Source organism: Lolium rigidum, chromosome 1 (genome assembly GCF_022539505.1).
Source record: "Lolium rigidum isolate FL_2022 chromosome 1, APGP_CSIRO_Lrig_0.1, whole genome shotgun sequence".
In the NCBI taxonomy this organism is placed as follows: domain Eukaryota; kingdom Viridiplantae; phylum Streptophyta; class Magnoliopsida; order Poales; family Poaceae; genus Lolium; species Lolium rigidum.
This window is the reverse complement of record NC_061508.1, coordinates 191,222,169-191,247,826: the sequence shown is the minus strand read 5'-3', so window position 1 is coordinate 191,247,826 and position 25,658 is coordinate 191,222,169. Positions and strand designations below refer to the sequence as shown.

Here is a 25,658-nt window from a genome sequence, read left to right as displayed (position 1 = left end):
GCTTCCCGCTATCCCCCATTATACTAGCGTATACATTATAAATTCCTATAGTTTTTATATGAAATGTGTTGTAATATTGTGTTACATTTCAATAATATTTAACAAATGATACTAGTTTGTTGTCATTTTATCACATACGTATTACAAAGTTGTTTTTTTGTAAAATATGTAAGATCATAAATTACGAGAAGCTAATTTAAATTTAGCTTCTTAATAGAGAACCCAATCCCCGTCCCCAATCCAATGGAATGGGGATGGAAAAAAGTTTCCCGATGGGATGAGAAGGCACTCCCCATTGGGGAGCAGACCCGTTGCTATCCCTAGTTGGGGAGACTGGCGTGGGTGCTTCTGCCAGGGACGAGGTGGGTGTTGCTCTGTGTTGCGTGCATGTATCATATCCATATGGGGATCCCATCGACAGGGAGTTGTTCGCCCCCTTCGACGCCTTCTATCGTCCTGCTTAATTCCAGCCTACTCTTGGAGTCCTCGGTCGAAGTTATGCCTCGTGCCTTTTTCACTCGCTGAGTCCTTCGGTCATATGGTTTATATGGGTGGCAAATTTGATGTGTTGGTCAAGTTCTCGGGGTTCTCTTTACCAAAAAAGAAAGCCTTTGCAAATTCATCGCCATATTTGATGCCTCTAGCCTTAGGTTGGGCAAGACTATTGGTTGCCTCTTGAAGGCGAAGGCTCTTAGGGGCAAAACCAAGGTGGGATCCGACATCTTCGAAGAGCCATCTTTCGAGAGCAAAAGCAACAAGAATGGATCTATAGTGGAGGGGTATGTGGCCGCATGATGGTTTGTGTTCAGTCTCTTGGTTGAGTTGTCGAGTCCCCCGTCTTGGAGTTTTGTAGGAGTTGTGTATTGGGAGCATTTTGTCAATCCGTTTGTGGTAGTGGGGTTTTGTGAGGTGTTCACTAGGCCGGTTAAGTTGTGGTTTGTCGTTCTTTCTTATTCATGTTGTAACACTTTTTACCTAGTTTTCCCACAAATTAACCGAACAACTCCTTTTTCTCAAATAATGATGAGGAAAAACTTTTGCCTCCACTTAAAAGAATCATCTTAGTAAGGAAGGGGTAAAGAATCTCTAGTGGCATACAATACAAGGACCTTTTTTCATATGCATATGCAAATAGTTCAATACCAAGTTCTTATGAAATTTGATAGGTATGAACATCACTGGTTCCATTCAGTTTTCTATTTCGTTATCGTCTGTTTCCAAGGAAACCCTTAGAGCATCTCAAACAGATGATGCAAAATAGGGTAGCCAGCAATAGTTTTAAGCATTTGTTTCCTACTTTTAGGGCTCCAAATTAATTTTTGCCATACTAGATGATATAATAGGGCACCCAACATCAGATTCAATGGTGGAAAGCGGCGGGAAAAAAGTTATAGATGGCGGTTGAACTGCGGGCGGCAGAAAATTTGTTTCAAGTCACTTGACCAGGTGATGCAAATTTGCACACATGATGCAAAAAAATTGCACGAGCATATGCATGTTGGAGCAGTTTTTTTTATCCCATGTGTTGCAAAAAATAGCTTTTAAACCACCACCCCTATTACCTATTTCACAAAGGAAAAGGCTGAGGTTCCCCCGGACGATCGCGTCTTGGATCCTCCGGACGCAGCGATCGACGCGTGTCCCTGCGGGGCCCACGTTATCTCTTCCCCGTCTCACCTCTTTCTCATCCGAGCCTGCCAGCATCCTACGCGCGGACCGCGCCCATGGCGATTCCCCCGCGTCCGCCGCCACCGGTACCAGCGCCGTCGCCGCGCCCGCCACCGCCGGTACCAGCGCCGTCGCCGCGCCCGCCACCGCCGGTACCAGCGCCGTCGTCGTCGCCGCGCCCGCCGCCGCTTCTGACCGCGCAGCAGCTGCAGGAACCTGCGCAGGCGCCACGCGTCGTCGCTTTTCCCCACGCATCCATGGAGGCGCGGCCGGGATCGTGGCCGGTTTTCCGCGCCGCCGCCTATCATGGCCGTCTCTCCGTGCCGCCGCGACCAACCGCGTCGCCCCAGGGGAGGTCGCCGGCCGGCACCGTCGCCGGCAACCACGAGCCCGCTTCCATGGCTAGAGATGGAGCACCGCGCGCCCCCACGCTGCTGCACCACCACCTCGCCTACCCCCGCCATGGCTACCATCCCTCCTGCCTGCTCCGCGCCGCCCCGCCACGATTCACTCCGGCTGCCATAACCGGATGTGAGACCCAGGGGAGCTTGCCGGCCGGCACCCGTCGTCGGCAACCACCAAGTGGTGCGAACCGCGCCACACCCGCTACAGGCTCCACCATGGATTCTTCAAGGGAGCGCCGGGTTGCTGCTAGGGGGTCCTCCGTCGATGGCATCGATGCTACAATAGGCTGCCGCCGTTGCTACGTCTTGTCGCCTCCACTGCTACAAGAGGCTGCCGCCGTTGCTACATTCTACCTCCACCGCTGCTACTTCCGACCGTTGCATGTGCTACATCCTGCAGTCGGCGCTGCTACATCCATCAACCGGCGCTGCTTCATCTGTCCGCGGCCATTGCTACATGGGGCCAGGTTTTCGGCGAGAGGCTCCGACAAAGTCACTTTTGCTACTTTTGTTCTTGGTTTTTGCTATAATAGCATACGGTTTTTTGCTACAAGTTCTCCGGCTAGGTCTCCGGCGAGTCCTCGACGAGGTCGGTTTTTCTACAATAGCAAAAAAAAAGCTGCTACAATTTTTGTGTTTTTTTGCTACTTTAGCATTTTTTTTTTGCTACCATTTCTCCGGTGAGGTTTCCAGCGACGCCTCCGGCGAGTTCCCGGGTGACATCTCCGGCGAGTTTCTTTGCGAGGTCTCCGATAAGATCGTTTTTGCTACAATACCAGAATTGTTTTGCTACAATAGTACAACATGTTTGCTACATCGTCTCCGGCGAGGTCTCCGGCGAGTCTCCGGCGAGATCTGTGTGTATTTTGGGTGAACCGTTTTTTGCTACAATTGTGTTGATTTTGCTACAAACGAACCGTTTTTTGCTACTTTGGTACATTATGGTAGCAAAAGTGGGACTGAGGTATACTGTGACACGTGTCATGATCTAGACGGTCCAATCGAGCTAATCCAAGGGTTGTCCACCCGGGGGATTAGAAATCTAATCCCCCGGGGGACGCTCAGCGTGACCCAATTATAGTTTCCTCGACTAAGATTTAAGAATCGACGTTTTAAAAAAAAGATTTAAGAATCGACTACAAATAAAAGAGAGGAAAAGATATAAAAACTTCCCGCCACGAAACCTGGCATTTCCGAAAACGCCCGCGGAACAAAATGCGAAATCACTTGGTTTCCCTCCCCCCGGCCCAAAACCAACCACAAGAAGAGGAGCCCGCTCCCCTCTGGATGCCGCCGCCGACGCCGACGCCGACATGACCGCCGACGCCGACGCCGACATGACCGCCGCCGCGTGGCCGGTCTGCACAATCTGCTACGAGGACCTCCGCCCGCTCTCCGACCAGCACCTCTACTGCCTCCCCTCCTGCGGCCACGTCTTCCACGCCCTCTGGTCCGCCCTGCCCTCTCCCCCCGAATCCATTTCCTTTCTTCTATTCTCTCCCTGCAAATTTCAATGGCTGGCTAAAGCAGAGGCTTATTGGTTGTTGTTGCAGCGTGGAGCAATGGCTGGAGTACTGCCCTGGCGCGGGCGGCAAGAAGAAGGGCACGTGCCCCATCTGCAAGCGGGCATGCGGCGCCTCCCACCCGCCGACCCGCCTCTTCTTCCAGTCCACGGGCGCGTGCCCCACGCAGGCGTCCCCCCGCTCGTCGCAGGACGCCGACCCGGAGGCGCTCGCCGCCGAGGTCGCGCGGCTGGAGCAGAAGGCGGCGTCCCTTGGCCGGGTGCTCGACGAGCAGCGCGACGGGATCCAGAAGCTTAACGCCGAGGCCAGTGCTGCTGCTACGCCTGGCGCCGGATCTAGTTATTGGGCTTGTAAATTTGTGTGGTTTGCTGATGGTTTCTTAGTAACTCTATTCAGGTCGTTAGGTGGAAGGAGAAGGCGGCGGCAGCGGAGACGATGCGGGAGGCGGCTAGGAAGGAGAAAGAGTATGTGCAGCTGCAGCTCAATGTGAAAACAGAGGTGAGGGGATTGTTCAGGTGGCCGGATTTTTTTCACTTTTCTCTGCATCCAGACATGGACTGAATTATGTTGGTAAATTCGTGGCAGGAGCTGTCGAGGAGGACTACGGAGTGTGGGAGGTTGCAGGAGAGAAGCCTTGCGTTGGCAAAGGAGCTTGCTGCGCTGAAGCTGTATGCCTGTTTAGTCTGAAATGTGCACAAATATTTGTGTTTGATGAGTGAAATGTATCTGTATTAATCTCCTGTCAACTAGGTCGACAGACATGAACCTTCAGGAGGAAGAGATCCTAAAGCTGGCTTCACTGGGTAACCATGGTAATCTCGAGAATGCTGTTGACGTCCTGAAGAGATCGCTTGCTCTTCGCAACAGGTATATTTAACTCCAGGGATTTGTTGCTTTTTTGTTTTGTTTTGTCGAACCACACCTAAATGTGTGCCATTAAGTATTAGAAGAAATCACCAAAATAGTGTCGGTCTTGCAATGAAAGCAAAGCAAACAAAAAGACCCGAAGCACCAAACATAAATTATAGTCAGTATTTAAGCTATAATATAGACTGTCCTTTAGCATTTTAGTTCCAATGACAGCTTGTTGAACTTTGGATTTTTTAAGGAAGTGTAAGGTCCTCAACATAAACGATAGTTAGTATTTCAGCTATGAAGTGGGACTTGTGAGTTGAGACAGTTTCAGTATTTCAGCTATCAAGTGGCAGTTGTGAGTTGAGACAGTTTCAACATAAACAATAGTCAGTATTTAGCTATGAAGTGGGACTTGTGAGTTGAAACAGTTTCGATGCTCAGCCATTACCAGTATCAAATGAATTACAGTAGATGGTCAAATAATGCTCCATTCTGGAGTCAGTTCCACACAAATTAGACAAAGAAGCAGTGATTTTGTTAGCAGTGAATTTTAGCGCTTTCTGGCGAATAGCTCCTTTTCTCTCTTACTGGATATTGTCACAACTGAAGTTTTACTTAACCTGATGAAGCCGATTTTATTTTTCTTTCCAAAAGCTACGAGCATTCTTTCATTCATGCTTGGAGAAATTAGTAATGCATTTTTTTTTGTAGGAGCTACAAAGATTTGATGGTCCAATGCAATCATCTGGGAAGATCTGAAACTCGCGCTAAGCAGAAGATTGAGAAGGCCAGTGAGCTGATAAAGAAGTTGAGGGTATGCTCAAGTCAACCTAAAATCTGTTCGTGAATATACATATTTAGTTTGAGCCTTGACCTATGCAAGTAAAAGCAGGCAAGGGTGCTAGACCTTCAGAAGGAACTGGAAGAAAAGGAGAATAATGTCATCAGGGACTTGAGGTCTTCAAAGAAATTTAAAGCAGACCAGAACCAGACAAATCCAGTAAATCCCACTGCTAATAATGGTTTGTCTAGTCCAAGTGCTAGATATGGGAATCAAACTGCGAAGCGTGATGACTTGATGCAGGATGGAAGCAACGAGAAGGCTCACTTGAACCAGTTGACTCCTGAAGCTAAAAATGATCTGAACTTGAAAGACAACATGGACACCAAGTTTACAGATGTGATAGACTTAGATGGTGATGATGTCCATCTGATAAAATGTTCTACCAAGCCATTTGGGAACAGTGATTACACTTTGGATGCACAGAATCAGTCCGGTTGTTTTGAACATGATAACAACGAGCCCACAACATTTCGATGCGAGCCTTCCTTTTTGAAGCACACAGTGGCAACTGGGAAATCAACATTTCAGGAGAATATTATGAAGACAAAACCCCAAAACGTTCAAGAGCTTCCTGTTTCGAGAAGCATGAACGATACAACCTCATGGAAGAAACAAGCACTGACAATTGATGCCATCTCTAAACAAGCAACTCGGCTGGCTTCTGGCACTGGACCTCAGCAATTTCACAATTTAAATTCTCTTTCTCGGTGAGTTCTTGTATGGTTCAAGCAAATAATTTGTGAATTCAAGTTCCGTATATTTCACATGCATTGGTAAGAGGAGACTAGGGTAGTTTTCAGTACAAGGAATAACTTTTCAGTTTTGCATTCTACAATGCCAGTAAAAAAGAAAGCATATAATATGTGGTTAATTTTCCAAATGGAATGAAGAGATAAATTTGGAATAATTCTATACAAAGTTACTGGTTCAGAGCCTCCTTTAGTTGTTTCTATTTGTTTTGGATATATATAAACTTTTTATTTCTAGTCAATCTGCTATACTCAATATTCTTATGAAGCGAATACATTTTTTGTCTTCAATCAGATGATGATTTTGAAACACCACGTGGAAGTACTGGTCTGGAAGGGGCAAGAAGAGGAATTGGCAATTGGTCCAAGGGCATGGCAGCACCTAGGTCTCTAAATGCAAATGCAAACAGGGGCAATCTGATTTCCGTGGGGCATGACGGGCGCGGGGGAAAGGTGAAAGTCCTGAAAGATCATGGCCGGTTCCAGGTCAGTTAAACTGGTTCTATCATTTGCCTTGTTATTTTTCCGAGAAAATATTCCTGTTCTTTGTCAGACAGCAGAAGCAACTTAACTATCTAATCTAATCTAATCCCATGCATCAATCTCCGCAGGGTAGCAAGACTCCAGCACTGTGGCCCAAAGCTCAGCAGAAGGCTGGAGGCAAAAGCGGGCAATCTCAGATAGAGCACTTCTTTGTGAAGAGGTGATCCTACTGAAGAATGCATGTTGTGATGAAATGGCTCCTGAGAACAATCTGCGTTCTGCCTCGTGTGGGTTCTGCCATACTCGCAGGGAGAACTGGTTCCAGATTTTGTAACTAGTTGATGCTACGCCATTGGTACCAGACCAGTGGTGATAGAAGCTGCACACAATCTCCCAATAGCCAGTGCTATGTGAGAACCCTGAACTCCTATCAGTATCAGGTTTACAACACACACACTGGCTTGATCTGTGTATTGTTCAGAGTTCAGAAGGAAACAAGGTGCCACTGTGAACTTGATTCACTTTTTTTTTTTGTGTGTGTATGGTAACTTGATTCACATGTGAATACATTGTTATGCTTCAGTTTTATCGCAAGGTTCAAACCTAGTCTGGTTTCAACGTTACCTCAGAAGTCTAGTAGCAATGTAGCAACTGGCAAGTAAAGCTTTAGTGAGAAAAATCAGAAAAAGAGGAGGAAAAAAAATGTTAAACTGAATCTAAAAGTATTTCTATAGTTAACCCTGTAGTTTATTTGTGACTAGTACTAGACTAGATGCTAGAAGGGTTCTGGTTCGTTGGAGAAGCTATGACAGCAGATGAGCTGGTCCAATCCTGAGGAGACACCAAACGTTGAAACATGAACCCTCTAGTTGTAGGACTATGTGCTCAACATCTAGATCCACTGAAAACGATGTTTAGTGGAAAGCTACACTGGCTGCTTTGTCTTATCCCCTCAGAAGCACACAGCAAGTTCCCTTACTCAAAAGTCAATCAAATTGAAGTGCTCACAAACTCCATAATTCTTGCGTGAACAAACTTATAACACATAGTCGTGAGCTAGTGCCATTCCATCCAAGTCATGCACGTATCTCACAAGAATTTGAGTCCATTTTATAAGAATCAATTCATTTCTTTCATGACCGAACAAGAATTCTCGTGGTTGTTGGGAAACTAGGATGTTTCTTTTTGACATTTCTCGGAATGCCCCCTTTATAAATTCCCTAAAAAAAGGATGTTTCTTTTTTGAAGGAGGCTGATTCTAGGGCCTCTTTGTCTTGAAGATTTTTTGTAAGAATTTGGAGGATTAAAATCATCAAATTTTCTGTATGATGGTTGTTTTATCCGAAAGATCAAGTCATATAGGAATACTTCCCCTGTTAAAAAAATATAGGAATACTTCCTAAAGATTTTTTTACCTACATAGTATCATAGACAATATTTAATTGACAAGAAGCTTAGTTGATGTACAATCTAGCCACCCAGGACGCAAGTTTGGATTCTTGTTTTTTTAAAAATCCCTACCGCATTCCTTTCAATCTTTTTTAATCGACCCAAACCTTTTAACATTTTCTTCGCAGAACAAAATATGTTATTATTTGGACTTGGAACAAATACATATTCCTAGTACTACATGGTTTCCATCTTCTTAAGTAGCATGACACACAGTTCACCATCCCAGAAGGGCACATTAGGCAAAGAAGAAACAAAAACAAAGAACTGGGCCTTCTTCTCTCCCCACTCCGTCCGACCGTCCGTGCATCGTCGCCGCCCCGCCCCTCCCCGCCCCTTGGCCTCGCGCAACGGCCAGCGTCCCTTCCTTGGCTTGGCTCCCCCATTAAACAATTCCGTTTATAAGGTCAAGCAGCGCCGCCAGTGGCTATGACTTCAGGTTCTCGTCGCGCCCCAACCATCAGCTAACCGGAATCGCCTTTAGCCCATCTCGAGTTCTTCTGATTCGCCGCATTTTTCTTTGGAGGTGGCTCTAGCTCTCCGGCGAAAGGCGGCGCAGATGGCTTCTGCGGCGGCGGGGACGGGGTACTACTGCTCGCAGACGTCGTGGGCGCTGCGGCGCCTTGGCGGGGCCGCCCTCCCCTCGGCGGCGGCGGCGGCTCCCCGCCGGAGGACCTTCTCGGTCTCCGCGGCCGCCGGCTTCGACAACCAGAACCGCGAGTGGGTGCTCACTCTTGATCTGCTTCACTGTCGGATGAACCCTTGTTGTAAGTTGTAACAATCCTTACGGCTTATGCATCGACCGGCCGCAGGTACGTCATCGTGGGCGGCGGGAACGCGGCGGGGTACGCGGCCAGGACGTTCGTCGAGCATGGCATGGCTGACGGCCGCCTCTGCATCGTCTCCAAAGAGGTACTAGTGCTCATCATACACCATTTAACTAATTACACAACACAACTACACAAGTGGATATCTAACTAATCCCTCTGCATCGTACCATTTGTGTCAATCATTTCTTCAGTGCTCTCCTGTATCCTACTGTAGTTTACCAGTTCTTTGATTTGATACTTCTTCCCCTTGAAGCTATGTGGGTTGATTCCTGATGGTGTGTGCGTGTTGTGTGCAGGCTGTTCCGCCATATGAGCGACCGGCATTGACCAAAGGCTACCTGTTTCCTCCGGAAAAGAAGCCAGCGCGCCTACCTGTAAGTAACCGCTACAATTTAATGACGCGAAGTAGCATCCAGGCATGGCAGATTGTTTGTTTCTCGATTCAGTATATCAGAAATGCTTAACCCCTTTATCTGTTGGACATTCCTGGCACAACGGACCGAGAGTTAGTCCAGTTATCCCCGCGTAATTTATTCGAGTTGCGTGAAACCTGTTTCGAGATGTAAATATTACACTGTCATCATTTGGTGCTATCGGTGAACGGCTGCGATCTTAGATTGGCGCATGGCACAGTTCAGCATCCAGACTAGATCTGTAAATTTAGCTCTAAAACTCTTATATTTGTCTTGTGGCAGGGATTCCATACCTGCGTTGGATCTGGTGGCCAGAGGCAGACTGCCGAATGGTACAAGGAGAATGGCATTGAGGTAGTTACGAATTTATGATGTTCCCGTCCTATTTTCTTGTTCAGCATGCTAGAAAATACAAGAGTCCCCTTGGTCTGAAACCATCTCTCATGTCTGAAAGGTGCTGTATGAAGATCCAGTTGAAGCATTTGATGGCAAAACACAAACCTTGAAAACCTCATCAGGGAAAATCCTCAAGTATGGATCGCTTATTATCTCTACAGGTTGTGCAGCTGCAAGGTAATGTCGATATCACAATCCATTATGCATATATGGGCAAACCAAACTTCCATGCTATTGTAGTGACACAATCAACTTAAAATTTATATTGATTGTGTACATGAACTGGATATGGAAGCCTTGTACATTCCACATGGTTGTGATGAATTTAAGCTTGTATGTTTGATGCTTGTTTCAGATTACCCGAGAAAATCGGAGGAAACTTACCGGGAGTTCACTATATACGTGATGTTGCTGATGCTGATTCTCTAGTATCTTCATTGGTATGTTCAGTAAATTAATAACGATAGATGTTCTTCATGTTTCAAAATCGTTTCTCTCCTGCCCCATGGCAGCAGATCTAAATATATTCCTTGTTTTTTTTTTCTCACTTCTTAACCTTTCTGGTGATTTTTAATTTCGGTAATTTGATAGGGAAACGCAAAGAAAATTGTTGTTATTGGTGGGGGCTACATTGGCATGGAGGTGGCTGCAGCAGCTTGTGGCTGGAATCTTGACACAACTGTAACAATACTATCTTACTTTCTTCAGTTCTGACATATCTGAAGCATGGTTTTCTTCTCTTTATACATTTTAAGTGGCAGTTATATAATTAAAGTTTCTCTTTATGTAGATTATATTCCCTGAAGATCATATAATGCCAAGATTGTTTACGCCTTCCCTTGCTAAGAAGTATGAGGAACTGTATGAGCAAAATGGTGTCAAATTTGTAAAGGTGACATAGTTATAAGTCAAGAAAAACTTCATTTTTTGTCTTTTTTTTTCATTTTTAAATATATATTGGGTTTATATTTATGGTAACTAGGGAGCTCTTATTGACAAACTTGATGCTGGCTCTGATGGAAGGGTGTCTTCTGCTGTACTTCAAGATGGTTCTGTTGTTGAAGCTGACACGGTTACAATCTTTCTTTTCCCAACCTTTTTTATATTATACAGTACAAAATCTAAAGCATCAATGTCATCACGACACCTGCATTTTAAGTTCCCACTGTTGGCCTTAGCCTTTTGAAAATACTGATTAAATTTGATTGTTCAGCGGTAAGACTATGACCACTTAAGTCCACTTGATAGTACATTTGAAAGCATGTGTAAGTGCACGTGGAGAACCCAAACCCTCAAAAGTCGATTTAGAGGCTCTAATGAATGCTATCTTGCTATTCTACAACTTATGGTAGCAAATACACTAGGCTAACTATCAAAGTAAACCTATGGTTGGTGTCTCTTGTTCGCACATACTGTGTCAAGTGTGAGTCAACTGAGCAAGAATTTGTGAAATCTAACCGTGTGTACATGTCTGATTAAACTTTAGACTTGTGACCTGCGAGCATTTCCACTTAGTAGTCTCGTGGAAGAGTATTTCAAGCACAAAGATAATATCCACAAGAACGATGTGGACTCCCCAACATTTAGTTCGTACTAGACTCAAGACTATAAAAGCCTTTCGAACATAGTATCAAGTAAATTTCTGTGACCAATGAGCATATTCTTATTGATAAATAATTAAACCTATTCAGCATTTCTAAAACGCCAAGGCCAGCAATAGGATTTAATGATCGTTCATGCTTTAGGACATCGTATTGCATCAGCTACAGTTATCGATTAAATAACTGAAATGGTACAAATTTATGTTAAGAGATTTATTCATGTTAAGGCTTTTAAAGTCTGCGAGCATTTCCACTTAGTAGTCTCGTGGAAGAGTATTTCAAGCACAAAGATAATATCCACAAGAACGATGTGGACTCCCCAACATTTAGGTCGTACTAGACTCAAGACTATAAAAGCCTTTCGAACATAGTATCAAGTAAATTTATGTGGCCAATGATCATATTCTTATTGAAAAATAATTAAACCTATTCAGCATTTCTAAAACGCCAAGGCCAACAACAGGACTTAATGATCCTTCATGCTTTAGGACATCGTATTGCATCAGCTGCAGTTTTATTTTATTTGTCGATTAAATAACTGAAATGGTACAAATTCATGTTAAGAGATTTATTGATGTCGTGATACATTAATATGCAGGTTATTGTTGGTATAGGAGCAAAACCAGCTGTCAGCCCCTTTGAAGCGGTTGGAGTCAACAATGAAGTTGGTGGCATAGAGGTTTGTGTCCATCCTGAAGTTACTGAACCTTCTTTGGTTCACGCTGTACTTGCAGTGTAATTGTGTTAGTATGGCTCATCTTTTTGGTTTTACCCTCTGTGCTTACTTTGGCATGTTTGGTTGGTGCCCAAATTGCCCTGCCAAAATTTGGCGACCTTATGATATATTGGCTCTTATTTGGTTGGTAGCCAAAATTTTGGTTGCCAGTGAAAAGTTGCCCACCTACCTCACATTTCCCTTACTGTTCTTGCCAAAACTTTGGCCAACACAGGGCCAAGGAATCCTTAGCCAATTTTCTTGGCTAGCAAGCCGTTGGCAAAAAATGATAGGGCATGAAATGGCATGAGCCAAAAATTCCCTTTGTTCTTTTGTACTACCTGGAATAGATAAGATCAAACCTAGTCTATTGACCTATAACATAGCATATAGTCATTTTGAATTTTTCCCCATTTACACCTTATCAATATCGATTTACTGTTCCCACCTTTGTTACCTCTTCTGTCATTGCGTTGGTGTATCCCTATAAAAGACTTCATGCTACACGTGTATGGATGCATTAAACAACTTATGTCTGATTTTCTTTGCCATCCTTAAAATAAAATGCTACTTTTGGGCAGGTTGATTCCATGTTTAGAACAAGTATACCTAGCATATTTGCTATTGGAGATGTGGCAGCTTTCCCCCTCAAGGTAGGTTGCATTCTTCACATTCATCTCAATAAGGAAAGGTTGGATCCAGCATTATAATTTTTTATTGGATACTTTAACAGATGTACAATAGAATTGCTCGAGTGGAGCATGTGGATCATGCTAGGAAGTCTGCGCACCACTGTATTGAAACACTCTTAACATCCCAGGCAAAAGCGTAAGCTAATTATTATCAAGTGTGTTCTTCATCTGTTTAGCTAATAGCTATAGGTCTGTTTGATCTGCCATATCTGATGCAGGTATGACTACCTTCCGTACTTCTATTCTCGAGTTTTTGAGTACGAAGGAAGCTCGAGGAAAATCTGGTGGCAATTTTATGGAGATAATGGTACAATTACCTCAATATCCAATGTCTACCCTATAATGTTGATCCTTTTTTACTGGACATCAATAATCACAAAATCTGTAACATCTCTTGTTTACTGCACAGTTGGTGAAACAGTTGAAGTAGGGAACTTTGATCCTAAGATCGCTACCTTCTGGATTGACTCTGGTAATCAGTTATTTTGAATATTTATCGTTACTCTCAGCTGGACTTCTTTATGATGATCTTTTGCCTTGATGTACCCTGCAGATAGTCGACTGAAGGGTGTTTTCCTTGAGAGTGGAACCTCAGAGGTAATAAAATGCTGGCATCCCCTTCAACATGGCAATATGTTCTTGCAACTTCTGTTGAACTTAATACCGATTTTGTAGGCATTTAAATGAAAACATGTGGCCATGACCCTTGTTAAAAAAAACTTGCCATGACCATTTTTTTCAAGCAAGAGCTTATGTTAATCAGCATAAGTTCCAAGCATGCTGAATACACTGGAGAGGAAAATTGGGAGGGACATTTTTCCATGACCAAAGAGCTTGCAATTTCTAATGTACTTAGATTTGGGACTTCATTTGTAATAACCATTCTGGTTTCCTAATAAAAAATCTCTGCAATCTTTCAGGAATTTGCACTTCTTCCAAAGCTTGCGAGATCACAACCCATCGTCGACAAAGCTAAGCTCAAGAGTGCGAGTTCAGTTGAAGACGCATTAGAGATTGCAAGCAGCTCTCTTTAGTCTGAATCTTCAGTTTAACTAGTTCTCAGCACATATGGCATCTTAAGTTCGGGACTGCAGCTTCTTTTGAAAAGTCAGGACCATGGTGACAATAATGCGGCCCCAGTATTCATTCCCTGTGGGGTTTGTAATTTTCTTTGATGCATCCATGACCGCCTTTTTCCAGCTTGGCACAAACTTTGAACACCTTCGGAGGGTTTGAGAGGATATGGAGTCAGAACCGTTTGAACATTGGATGTATAAACTATAGGTGCAGTAAAGAAACTTATATAATTATCAGCCACTTTCTAGCTCGAAATAAACTTTGATCTCCACTGAGGGATTAAGGAGGATATGATGGAATGGGGACATTTTCTTTTGCAGTTTGGACTTTGAACACTCTGTGCCACAGGCTAATTAAAGAAACTTATGATAATTTCGATTGATCGAAGGTGGTAGCAACAAAGTTGGCTAAATCATGTATTCAGTCCATGTATCATTGGGACTTCTCAGCACAGATCATGGAAAACTTTCCTTGATTCTTATCGTTTCTCTTGCAAAAGCAGTTCTTGAATATGCATAAGGAGCAATGCTGCCAGCATTGTACTGACTACCAGGCGGCCCCAAGATTTGTTACTGTTGACGTAATTCCAACTTTGCTACGGCATTTTGCTAGTATTGAATAGGCCAAGTGCACCCTCTATGAACTGGTCGAGAGTGGAATGCTGTGACAATATCAAGCTATTGCCTCAAAAAAAAAAAAAATCAAGCTACTTATGTGCTGATATGATCCCTCCCTCCCTTAGCTATCTGTTGTTACATATAGTGAGTTGCACAACAAGCTTGCCGACCTTAAAGGAGTACTATTGCCCCGAGAGAGTATTTTGACGCTATCAATCCTTCGAGTGTGGAGAGCACCCCGCTCCGCTCCACCACCTCCCTTCCGCCGCCGCCGCCGGGCCGGCTTAGGGTTCCGGCGAGCTCGGGGCCTCCCCGGCGCCTCCGCGCCTCCCTCCCCGAGGGCCCCCGCTTCCCGAAACCGGGCGCCTCGGTCGCTCCCCGCGGGCGATCTGGACGCTAACCGCATCCGTCGGGAACAGCCCCGCCTCCACCCTCCTCCCCTGCCGCCGCCGGCAAGCGTCGCCGGGCAAAGCCCGTGCGGCGTGGGCGGCGGCGGGATCTCCCTTCCTCGCTCCTGAGGCGGGCTGCGCGGGGCAGCTTCGTCGACGGAGGCGCGGGCTGGCGCCTGGCTTTGGCGCAGGGCGGCATGGAGATGGAGCTCCTGCTGCTGCGTCATGGACGTCCGCGCTCAAGCGAGCGTTGGTGCGGTTGAGGCCGACGGCGCTCAGCGAGCGTCCTGGAGGGTCGGCCGTGCTCAAACGAGCAGGCGGCTTCAGATCCGTTGCCGGGGGAGCGACCTCGGGATGCGGCGGCTGCGGCCGGCGGTGGTTGTGCGCGGCTCTGGCTCCGCGCGTAGTTGCGCAAGCGCGCTGGTGGCGCGGTGGAGGCGTCGGGGTTGCTACAGGCAGGGCCGATCTGGGCCTCTGCGGGCCCATGGTGCGGTTCCTCGACGGCACGGCGGCGGGTGACCTGCTCTTCGACGGCTCCCGTCCCGATCTGGTGCTCCGGCAGTTGTTGGATGCGGAGGGAGGTGCTGTTTTTGGCTGCTGCATCGGCTGTGGAGTTTGGTGGTCGACGGCAAGGTTTCATGCTCTGTTGGCAGCGCTCCTTCTACCGAGCTTCAAGTGGGCTCGATGGCGGAGATGGCATGCCAAGCGAAAGCTTTGCACCTGTTAGTAGGTGCCGATGACGACGGTGCCCATGGGAGCCGTGCTCCTTCTTGAAGGCGTCTTCGTGAGCTACATCTCCTGCCGTCACGAGTGTCTGGTGTTCTCCTGGTGAAAACCAAAGCTCCCCGGGAGCGGGCGACGGCGACATATATGCCGCTACCTTCTTGAAGGCGCCGCCTTTGGAGGCATCAACACCTGTGGTGTGGCATGTCTGCGTTAACTAGGCATGACTGCCTTGCGGCCGAAGATGGTGGACGCCGGGGCAGCGGCTCCGGACGGTGGATGGTGCGTCGAGGCGGCGGCCTCGAATGGCCTTGCAACTACGGGCATATGGGGTATGGTCGTGGTCTAGCAAGGCAAGGGTGGCGTGCTTGTGCTACGTGGGTAGCGAGTCCGTCGGCCCGGTCGGCGCGATCGGATGGTCGGTCCGGTCGGCACGTCGGGGCAGCGGCCCCGGATCTTTTGGCGCGACGTCCGTGGTCTGTGGATGGTCGTCTAGTGTAGCATGGGCTACGAGGCGTCTAGTCCGTGCGGCGTTGCGGCTCGTAACCGAGCAGGGGGAAGCCGGAGTGGCGGCTCCGGGCACGGATGTGTTTGTTTTGTGCAATGGTAGCTTTGTGTCGTGTGGGCGACGAGGCTCTGTTTGTGCGGTTTTCTGCCTCTTTTTCCTCAAAAACGGGGTCGTTTTGTATGGTTTTTTGGCCCGGTTTTCCTCATAAACTGGGTCAACCGGTCGTCTTGACCTTCTCCTCTATTGCGATGAATATAACAGTTCTCCTGTTGTTATTCAAAAAAAAAAAATCCTTCGAGTGTGACTTTACAACCATATGAGTACTATTAACCCAAAGAGTCAGAACGCGACTATGAGAAACATTCTTTGGACTTCTCCACTACCACAACCTAAAGAGACTAACGGATCGGATGGCATCAAACTCATGACATGCAAGTAATAGATCTCATCATCTTGATCTACTGTGTGACGCCCTCACGAGTTCACCCCGGGCGACAAGCAAACACTAACGGGACATGAAGGATACTTGAGGCTTTAATTCATCCCTCTGCACACCCTTCGTTCTGACTCGACTAACCCCCCCCCCCCCCCTCTAACATCATGTGGGCTGTTGGAATTCGACCGTGCCCATGGATGACCGTAAACTAGCACCGCCCCTTGAAGATTAAGGCTTAGGGCATCTTCAACGGCCTGATGTAAATGGACACAAAGTGATCGCTTGTGTTTGCGCGGTCGAAAAATAGATATGCATCCCAGCCTAGCATGTCCATGGGGACGCAAAGATGGTCCAAATTTGGGGTCAAAATGCGTCGGCGCGGACGCGTTTCGTGACCTTGTATTCCCAGCCGGGGTCAACTAAATATAAGTTGTATGACATTCAAAACTATGTCATTAGATGCACATTGTAATAAACTTTTCAATGGTACATTTTTGGATGGCATGTAACTTATATTTGGTTGATTAAATCCTCATTAGTCAAAGTTTGACATGAAAAATGATGTGGCTTTGTGTTCATGGACTAGGAGGGAGTATTATGAATGGCAACTTGATCCATTGGATATGTTTCATTTTTAATAAAACCGGAAATACTATTGTAGGACATCCACATTGTCAAATCTACATTGATCAATGGATGGTCTAGACTAAGTTCTTACCTTACCTCCTCATAGGTAAGTTGGTGCGCATTCAAAGAGCTCTTCGGATTGTAGGCGAAAAGTGAACTTGAGTGTGAATCATAAGTGGTTTGGTACCTCCTTCTCGGTTTTTCCTACCCGTGTAAAGATGACTAGGGTTTCCTTGTTCCTACCGAGCAAGGTCATTCTTTCCTTCGCCACCAGCTGTGCCGGAGCTAGGAAGTTGACGATTCGAGGTGCACGGTGGTGCCCATGTGCCTAAAAACTAGTTTTACGGGTAGCACAAAGGAATTCTTTTTATTCAGTATAATGTGCTACCCCATGCCTACACTTGCATCCACCACTGGCCACCGGTCGCCACTAAGGCACAGTGTGAGGATGAAACTTTGAGCATCTCCAGCCGTTTGAGCTCTCCACGTCCAAATCCGACGATATTGTCGTCCGGATTGGAGAAAAACTTGGCCTGGGGAGGCCCATCTTCCCAGCCGTGAGTCCAGGATAGATGTAACGGATATCGGCGATTTCAGACAAAATTGGCGAGTTTGTTCAAACATAAGCGAAATTTAATGATATTTAACATATAGAGGCGAGTTCGTGCATAAATAGGCCGAATTCGTACATATATTTGAATTCGGCGATTGGCAAACTAAACTTAAACTAAATAGCGGCCTACTACATGCCGAAATGGCGGTAGAAGGACGTGTAGTCGCCGCCGTCGTCGTCGTCCGCCGAGCCGGCGTTGTCCTCGGGCGGCGGAGCCTCGTACCAGCCGGCTCGTGCCCTGGCCAGCGTCGCCGGTGCGTGGCGGCGACGGAAGGTGCATGCCGTCGTCGCCGCTCTCCTCGAGCTTCACCACCTCCCCGGGCGCGGCGTTCCTAGCGGCGGATGGCGCGGCGGCGCGAGCGGCGACTTGACGCGCCCAGGTCGGATCCGGCGCGCCGCCGCCGTCGCTCCGCCTCTCGCGCTCCCGGCCGCGCCCGGACCACTCCAATGCGTCGTTGTCCGCCCGCTTCTCCTCCTCCATGTCCTTCGGGCCGACCCGGCGATCGCCTCGCCAGCCGCGGAGTCCTCCGCGCGCGCCGCCTCCTCCTCGGCGAGCTGGTTTGCGGTGGCCTCTTTCTTCGTCTTCTTCCGGCCGCTCTGCGGAGCGGAAGGCTGGTCGCGGATGACGAGGGCGCCGTTGCTGCGCCCTCTGGTCGGCGGTGGCGACGCCGGTTCCTTCTTGACGGTGGCCCACTCCTGCTTGACGGTGGCCGGCGTCGACCCGCCGGACCTGGACGCCGACCGCGAGCCAGACGACGAGGAGGATGACACCATCCTCCTCGGCATCCAGGAACCACCGTGCCGGCGCGACACGGTAGGCGCCACCGGCGGCGGCATCCCCAGGACGGGGGAGTTCCCGGCCTCGATGTGCGCGAGCACATTTTCGAGGGTGCGCTCAGGTGCGCTCCACCATCGGCGGCGGCCGGCGGCGTTATTCCTTGCCGGAGGAGGAGGAGGGCCGTTGTACGCCCGGATTTCGCGTTCGTACCTGCGCCGGAAAAACGCGACCCACGATTCGTGGTTGTCGGGGAAGAAACGCGGATCCGCGCGCTGCTCGTCACCGAGAGTGGCGAGCACCTCGTTGATGGCCGCTTCAAGTGCGGCCCCCGCTGGCGGCGGCGGGATCGGCACGCCGCTCGCGCTCAGCCTCCACCCCCGGTGCGCGGAAGTCCGGCGGCGCCGGTAGCCCGCCGCGTGGAGGAGCCGTTCCTCCCATTGGTGGAGAGAGCGGCGGCCGAAGCCGTTCTTCGCCGCACCGTCGTTCGCCATTGCTATCTCTTCGAGTTCGGGGGAAGATTTGATGGAATGCGAGAGAGAGGAGAGGTGAATGCGGGGCAGACGCGGTAGTTCGGCGATAAATAGAGGTAGGCGCGCGTGATACCGAGGCGACGACATTAACTCGCCGCGTGGAAGGTACGCGGCCGGCGAATGCTGACCGGCGGCAGGCTTTTACAGCGCGCAGAAGACGATACGATGAGGACGACGATCGTGGTCTCTCGCTGACAAGTTGGGGCCACCAGACGCGCGGGAAGTTTTCTCGCCGTTTCGCGCGCTTTTGTTTCGTCCGGAGTCCCCGAGCGCTCCCCGGGGGGCCGGGGATAGCGTGGGATCGCCGGATGAATTTAGGCCCAATCCAGACGAAAACGAGGAACCGGGGGCGCGACTGGACCGAATTACGCCGTCCGGATGGAAAAAACGTCTCTCTCGGGGCGTAGTCGGGGGACGAGTGGAGATGCTCTTTTTTTTTTTTGAGAATAAGTGGAGATGCTCTTAGCTCTTCATACGACGTGTAGTAGTACGTTTGGTCCATGGGCGGACACAGATGGTGGGCCGGCCGGGCCGTGGCCCATCCTAAATTTGAGATATGTTTAGGGCTACCCCTGTTCTGCTGTGTGGAATGGAGCCTAGTTGGTCTTTTTTTGTTTTTGTTTTTGTTTTCTTCTGGTTCACTCTTTCTGGCTGGACTCTCTCGCTCGCTCTGTACGCTGGACGGAAAGAGGAAAAGGAAGACCAGAGAGAGAGAGAGAGAGCCCGACCATGGTGCCCATGCCTGAGACCTAATCCTCGCCGGCGGTTCGCCCCCTTCACCGAATACCCCCGCCGGACGCTTCCCCTCACCGGATCGCCTCCTCCCCGATTTCCCCCGCCGGCCGCCGCTGCCCCCTGGACTCCTCCCCGCCCGGCCGCAGGGCGCAGGACGCAGGCCGCTCGCCCCTCGGCCAGACTTGCCAGGCTCGGGCGCTCGGCTATCAACATCAAGCAGTAGCACTGCAGGTCTGCTGCGTGCAGCACAACAGCAGGTATCGTCTCTAGTTTTTGTAAATTTAAGATTTATGTTTATTTCTATTGATATTGCCATGGGGATTTATGTTTAGTATTGATTCTACTGTAATTCTAGAATTTAGGTTTGTAATTGTAGAATTGGTTGATCTATGCTATGATGTAATATTCTGTTTATGCTATGTTCCGTCATGTAAGACTTTTTCTACGTTTTAAACTATTTGTGATGTAAGCGTGCCCATTTGATTGTTCCGTTTTTTTCTGATAGCGGAACCCGGAGCTTTGCTCCGTAGGAAAAAAAAAAAGCGTGTCCATTTGATATATATACCTATTAAACTTTAATGTTGACAATCCATTGGCTATATGTATTGTCCATTTCGTAAAATTTTATTACAACTGAGGGAGCGCGAAATTTTTAGAGGTGTGCCCACTCTCCAATGGTTTTCTCTGCGTCCGCCACTGGTTTGGTCCCTAATTGAAGTTTCCGAACCAGTTAAGAGACCAGTTAGGTGCTCCTAACAAGGGCACAATAATGTGCACAGTAATGGTCACTGCACCGCGAGGATACTTCATGTTGTAATTTCTTTTGTTTCAATGCAGACCATGATCCCGATTACAATATCTAGAGTCAACCAGTTTGATGCTGCGAGGCTTGATGTTGAAATGTCCGCTATGTTGAAAGAGCAGCTAGTCAAAGTATTCTCTTTGATGAAGGTACTTTCTTCAGTAATCATCTAGATGCCGGCGTTCCCCATGGATTACACATAAGTAGATTGCTGCTTATAGCTTCCACTTTTGATGTTTTTTTCCTTTGGTGCCAGCCAGGACTCTTATTTCAGTATGAGCCTGAACTTGATGCGTTCCTCGAGTTCCTCATCTGGAGGTTCTCTATTTGGGTAGACAAGCCAACCCCAGGGAATGCACTAATGAACTTGAGGTACAGAGATGAACGGGCAGCACCCATCGCAGGAAAAGAGGGTATTTTACCATATGATTTTCTCTGAACTGTTGTCAGCTTTATGTACGATATGTTTCTTGAGCCTTTGTTTATGGTAGCTGTGCTGTTTAGAGTTGTAAACGAATTCGAATTGTTCTCAAGTGTGTACAGGCTACCAGCTGCCTGTAAGTGCATTCTGATCTGTGCATTGGCCTTGCATCAGATTACCCTTATTTACTTACTTCGGTTGAGTCATGTATGATGTTGAAGTTGGGTTGGGCCCAGCCTCTCTTAGTTGTTAGCTTGTCCGCAGATAACTCAGCGCATGTACATTCTGAGTTTCATAATATTCATCAAGTATAAGTACAATGAAACGGCCTATGGCTGCACCAATAAAATGCTCTTTACAAGTACTCCCTCCGTCGCATGAAATATGTCTTAACTTTGGACAAACCTAATTGCTGCCCCCTGTCCCATTTCATGTCCTTTGAGCGAACAAGGCTGGTTGTGCAAATACATGTTGTTTGACATTTTATGTATCCTTTTCCCAATATATTCAATGGTGAGAGACACCTTTGGCGCTATGTTCTCAAGTTACTCATGTACGAAGTACAAAAAGTGCCTTTGCCCGAGAATCATTGATCTCAGCCTATCTCGGATTGCAATCTAGAATTTACCCTCATCCCCAATGTATTTCCGCAGTATTTAGATGATAATTGTGGTTGGATAAAATATGTTGTTAAAAATTCTGATGCTACTGGCACATTGGTGTTTTGCATCGGTAAGGATACTATTCTCCCAACCAAAACGAATTTTGTAAGTGACAAAACTTTAGGCGTTCTAATGTTTGTACCCACCTAGCTCAGAAAATTTACATTATTAATTAGTACTCCGTACGAGTGTTGGAAAGTACCAGAGGGGAAGGCTCACTTATTGCCGGCTTTTGCCGCTCATTGGTTGTTCCACCTGGTGCCCTTCATCCTGGGATTGGCACATCGAATTCTAGGTCGTACCCAGTGACACGTTAAAGCCCTCCAAATGAAAATGATGAACCAAATGAAGAAGCAGTTTTGATGTAATAGAAGTTTATGCAGCACGGCTGCTTGTAGCCACTGCCATTGCTAGCTGTTGCTGACTGGCCGTGGCATGGGGGGTGTAAAGGATTTGGAGGGACGAATTGGTTGAATCGGTTCTTGGTTTGGACTTTGGGTGTGAAAGAGCAAAAATGCCTTTGGGTGGGTTAAGGATGGAAATAATTTATTATAAAAAAGAAATGGGAAAATCATCAACAGATTAAATGAAAGGAGCTTGAGAAACAAGCGCTGGCTTGGTGGCTAGAGCTCACCGCGGTGAGCTCGGCCACCCGGGTTCGAATCAAATGGGGTGCGATTTGCATGGAAAATCGTGGGGAGGTCTTATCTTCTACCTAAAAATGTACTGTCAAGGAAGGGATCCCCCCCCCCCCCCCCTTTTCCACCTTTTTTGTAATGAAAGGAGCATAAACAATCAATCACATTGGAGATGAGGGTAAATTTTAGATTGCAATTTAAGAGGAGGCCAAATAATCATATTTTCCCTTTGTTAACAGTCAATAGTTCAGCTCCTTGATTATTTGTAATATCATCTGAACAATAACTGACAAACTCCATATATTTTCCAGTCAGAACAGGTTTGGAAGGACCTGGACTTTCAGTTTCTCAAAAGATCTTGTATTGTATTAGCACTGTTGGTGGCCAATACTTATTGTCCCGCTTGCAGTCTTTTTCTGCTTTCCGTCGATGGGGTGATTCTGAACAGGTTAATCTCTTAATACTAATTTCTGGAAACTTCAATTCCTGTTTGACCATTCATACAACTTCTATTCTGTAGCAGAGACCACTAGCGCGTCGTGCATGGGGTTTGGTACAACATGCTGAAGGATTATACAGAGCTGTTTCATTCTTTAACCTATTGTCATTTCTTTATGGTGGAAGGTATCATTTTTCTACCTGTTTAGCTATGTTCATTACATCATATGTTCTAAGATTATATAAAACCGGAAGACATTAATTTTTTTGCAGTTGAGGAACAGTTTTAATATTGTGAACATACGCAGTCCATTAAGATTATACTAGCCAATTATGTCATTGTGTACTTGAATGAGATGGAATATTATAGTTCAAGAATTGCCTAGACATTTAAGATTTTATAGAATCATTGTGCTAGCTTTTTAATAATTGCAAATACGACTTTTGGCTTTTCCGTGTATGTTTATACAGATATAAAACTATCGTGGAAAGGATTCTGAAAGCAAGACTTGTTTATGGGAGCCCCAACATGAATAGAGCAGTAAGCTTTGAGTACATGAATCGGCAGCTGGTTTGGAACGAGTTCTCGGTAAATCTCTTTCTTGCATGTGCTTGTCTGACAAATAGTTGGTAACTAAAAAAATTCTAGCTTATGCAGTGATGGATTAGGCACTAGTCACACTACCAAAATGAGACCTTGATTCTAGCTAAGGTAGATTATATATATTTCTGAAGATTTTAGGAAGTTCTGAACTTCTAATGTTCCTATCACATATAAAATGTAAATTCCTATTAAGGATTTATAATGCGGAAATCCATGATCAAATTTTATTATTCCATATACTCTAGTGATACATGTAGTTCATTTTACTAGTTTTTGTTTGAAGGGACATTTTACACATCATATGCGTAGGAACATAGGATTACGCAAATATTCTACAGATATGGAATGTTATCTAAATAGGCAAGGGAGTTAATTTGAATAAGAAAGAAATTAGCTAGAGACCGGATCCGTATCATTGAATTGTTATTTACTACTTAGGGGTCAAGTAAGTCGTTCTATATAAGGGACAACATATGTAGCAATTGTGAATCAAGAAATAAGAAATTAATCAATCTGGTCTCACCCTCGTTTCTCCTTCCCTAACCTATGCTCTACTTCCCAACGTTGTATGCTGTGCCGTCCGGCCAACCACATAGTGGTAGTTCCCACTCCGTTCCAACATGTCACATGTATTCTGCATGCCTAATTGGTGTTAGGTATCAAAATTAATAGTTGTATCACTTCTATCCAACATTTTCTCGTCCATCGAACTTTATACAAATGCTTATGCTTACTCGAATCTTGAGATAGCAAGAGAGGATGTTTTGTTGTTTGCTCCCAAATGGTGGCTAACATTGCTTACTTGTGCAGGAAATGTTGCTTTTGCTTCTCCCCCTCTTAAACTCATCCTCAGTAAAGAAGTTCCTCCTTCCCTTCTCTAAAGATAAATCAGCAAGTTCTTCTGGTGATGAAGCAAACTGTCCTATATGTGTCTCTAATCCTAGCATTCCCTTCGTAGCTCTCCCATGTCAACACAGGTACTTCCCTGTTTTTTTTTTTTCTCTTTCATCATATATGTCCATTTGAATACGGCTTATTTAATTTCATCTTGAATATTAACTCGACAGCCTTTACTACCAACTACTTTCATTTAATGCACTCCGCTTTGCGGTCACGTATGATCCTGAGAAAACATTGTCCATGTTGAATGTATCTGGTTGCAATGAATGCAAGCCCAAACCATGTTTTGGCCAGAAACGCCACATAGATTCTATTACATTTACATCACTGAAGCTAAAACTAAGACACACAAGTAGCCAGGCATTGCTGTTAAATTATGAAACATTAGTTATAGTGTTCTTAAGCAAAGGTGTTGGTACTGTAAAATCCTTCCTGTCTTGAGTTTGGTCTTAAATTAATCGTAATCATTTGGCAGTTCTTGTCATGCCAGTGGAATATAATTTTCACATTAGACAGCACTTTGTGCATGTGATCAACACACAAAGTATGTGTTACATGTTTGTTTTCCAATAAATAGTGATTACTGAACATGTTAATCCATTATTCACTATGGCGGTCATCTTGTATCTCAACATGTTTTTGTGTTAACTTGTGTTAACAGGCAGAATTCTTTCTTGTTTGTAGGTATTGTTACTATTGCCTACGAACACGTTGTGCAGCTACAAGTTCTTACAGATGTGCACGCTGTAATGAGGTTGTCGTTGCAATTCAAAGACATGGATCAAGTTAGTTTTACTTGGGTTCAGGAATTCTTGCGCATACATCGCCTTCTGTTGTAACAAGAACGCTTCTTCACCCACCACCATCAGATTTTTAAAGCTCCGGTCCACATATTATTGACCAGAAGCAAGACATTTTGGGATTGAAACTGGTGGTGTTAAACATCATGTTTTGTTTTTGTTTGTATAAGTTATGTTATAGCAAAGTCCACAAGATGGAATTCACTTTCTGGGCAGACAAGAATATGTTCTTTCTAGAGGAAGATGTAACTTATATTTATGGAACATTGTACTAGTGATTTATTTCTTTTTGTCGAATAGTTCACATCTTAGCTGGGCATTGTATGTTTGTATGACAAGAGCCAGAGGTACTTTAAACTGTCACCAGTAACCTGCAGTTCAACTTTAGCTATAATTATTTTTCTAGCTAAATAATCCAAAGCCAGACACAAGCGGTGGCCTAGGGATGGCTCGAGGCAATGTTCTGTAGGTGGTCGGCACTCCACCTGCTATGGGGCAACCGATGTTTTATTTTTGATATGGAACACAACATTCCATTAAGGCACGGCATAATCGTCGGCAAACAAACAGTTCACATCAGGTGGTGGGCTATCAAGCCATACAACAGTATAGTGCAGATCACAACCTACACCTAATGCTGCCAAAGCAGCTGGCTTGTTACCATCCCACAAATTGAAATCTATAGTAATCAAAGGAGATACGTAGCAGAAACTTTGGATGAAGAAACATAGGTCCCAG

General features: G+C 46.3%; 3 protein-coding genes across 3 annotated transcripts; all 3 read left to right on the top strand.

Annotated features, from left to right (window-relative positions):
• The first annotated feature begins 3,409 nt into the window (after positions 1 to 3,409).
• Positions 3,410 to 6,750, top strand: LOC124686718. The gene is made up of 9 exons (XM_047220621.1): positions 3,410 to 3,522; positions 3,626 to 3,899; positions 3,992 to 4,093; positions 4,181 to 4,263; positions 4,346 to 4,462; positions 5,162 to 5,264; positions 5,343 to 5,998; positions 6,340 to 6,529; positions 6,655 to 6,750. Exons 1-9 carry the CDS (start codon positions 3,410 to 3,412, stop codon positions 6,748 to 6,750), a joined length of 1,734 nt encoding a protein of 577 aa, XP_047076577.1.
• Positions 6,751 to 8,318: 1,568 nt separating this feature from the next.
• Positions 8,319 to 14,018, top strand: LOC124686728 (monodehydroascorbate reductase 5, chlorplastic). Its single transcript, XM_047220632.1, has 17 exons — positions 8,319 to 8,414; positions 8,512 to 8,695; positions 8,788 to 8,887; positions 9,102 to 9,179; positions 9,501 to 9,572; positions 9,673 to 9,791; positions 9,970 to 10,054; positions 10,206 to 10,295; positions 10,405 to 10,506; positions 10,597 to 10,686; positions 11,814 to 11,894; positions 12,512 to 12,583; positions 12,664 to 12,758; positions 12,841 to 12,929; positions 13,032 to 13,094; positions 13,176 to 13,219; positions 13,543 to 14,018. The coding sequence occupies exons 1-17, from the start codon at positions 8,405 to 8,407 to the stop codon at positions 13,654 to 13,656; spliced, it is 1,488 nt and encodes a 495-aa protein (XP_047076588.1). The 5' UTR covers positions 8,319 to 8,404; the 3' UTR covers positions 13,657 to 14,018.
• Positions 14,019 to 19,785: 5,767 nt separating this feature from the next.
• Positions 19,786 to 25,296, top strand: LOC124686706 (peroxisome biogenesis protein 2-like). The gene is made up of 8 exons (XM_047220610.1): positions 19,786 to 19,912; positions 20,493 to 20,606; positions 20,714 to 20,870; positions 22,490 to 22,626; positions 22,702 to 22,802; positions 23,088 to 23,205; positions 24,031 to 24,197; positions 24,805 to 25,296. The coding sequence occupies exons 2-8, from the start codon at positions 20,496 to 20,498 to the stop codon at positions 24,908 to 24,910; spliced, it is 897 nt and encodes a 298-aa protein (XP_047076566.1). The 5' UTR covers positions 19,786 to 19,912; positions 20,493 to 20,495; the 3' UTR covers positions 24,911 to 25,296.
• Positions 25,297 to 25,658: the final 362 nt, after the last annotated feature.

Excerpts from the sequence above, each read along its gene's own strand:
- LOC124686718 (XM_047220621.1), top strand. The coding sequence starts at position 3,410 with ATGACCGCCGCCGCGTGGCCGGTCTGCACAATCTGCTACGAGGACCTC. Across the intron at positions 3,523-3,625 it reads CACGTCTTCCACGCCCTCTG|CGTGGAGCAATGGCTGGAGT; the intron begins GTCCGCCCTGCC and ends TTGTTGTTGCAG. Across the intron at positions 4,094-4,180 it reads AGCTCAATGTGAAAACAGAG|GAGCTGTCGAGGAGGACTAC; the intron begins GTGAGGGGATTG and ends AATTCGTGGCAG.
- LOC124686728 (XM_047220632.1), top strand. Across the intron at positions 10,507-10,596 it reads ATGGTGTCAAATTTGTAAAG|GGAGCTCTTATTGACAAACT; the intron begins GTGACATAGTTA and ends TATGGTAACTAG. Across the intron at positions 11,895-12,511 it reads ATGAAGTTGGTGGCATAGAG|GTTGATTCCATGTTTAGAAC; the intron begins GTTTGTGTCCAT and ends ACTTTTGGGCAG.
- LOC124686706 (XM_047220610.1), top strand. The coding sequence starts at position 20,496 with ATGATCCCGATTACAATATCTAGAGTCAACCAGTTTGATGCTGCGAGG. Across the intron at positions 20,871-22,489 it reads ACCCATCGCAGGAAAAGAGG|TCAGAACAGGTTTGGAAGGA; the intron begins GTATTTTACCAT and ends TATATTTTCCAG. Across the intron at positions 22,803-23,087 it reads TCATTTCTTTATGGTGGAAG|ATATAAAACTATCGTGGAAA; the intron begins GTATCATTTTTC and ends ATGTTTATACAG.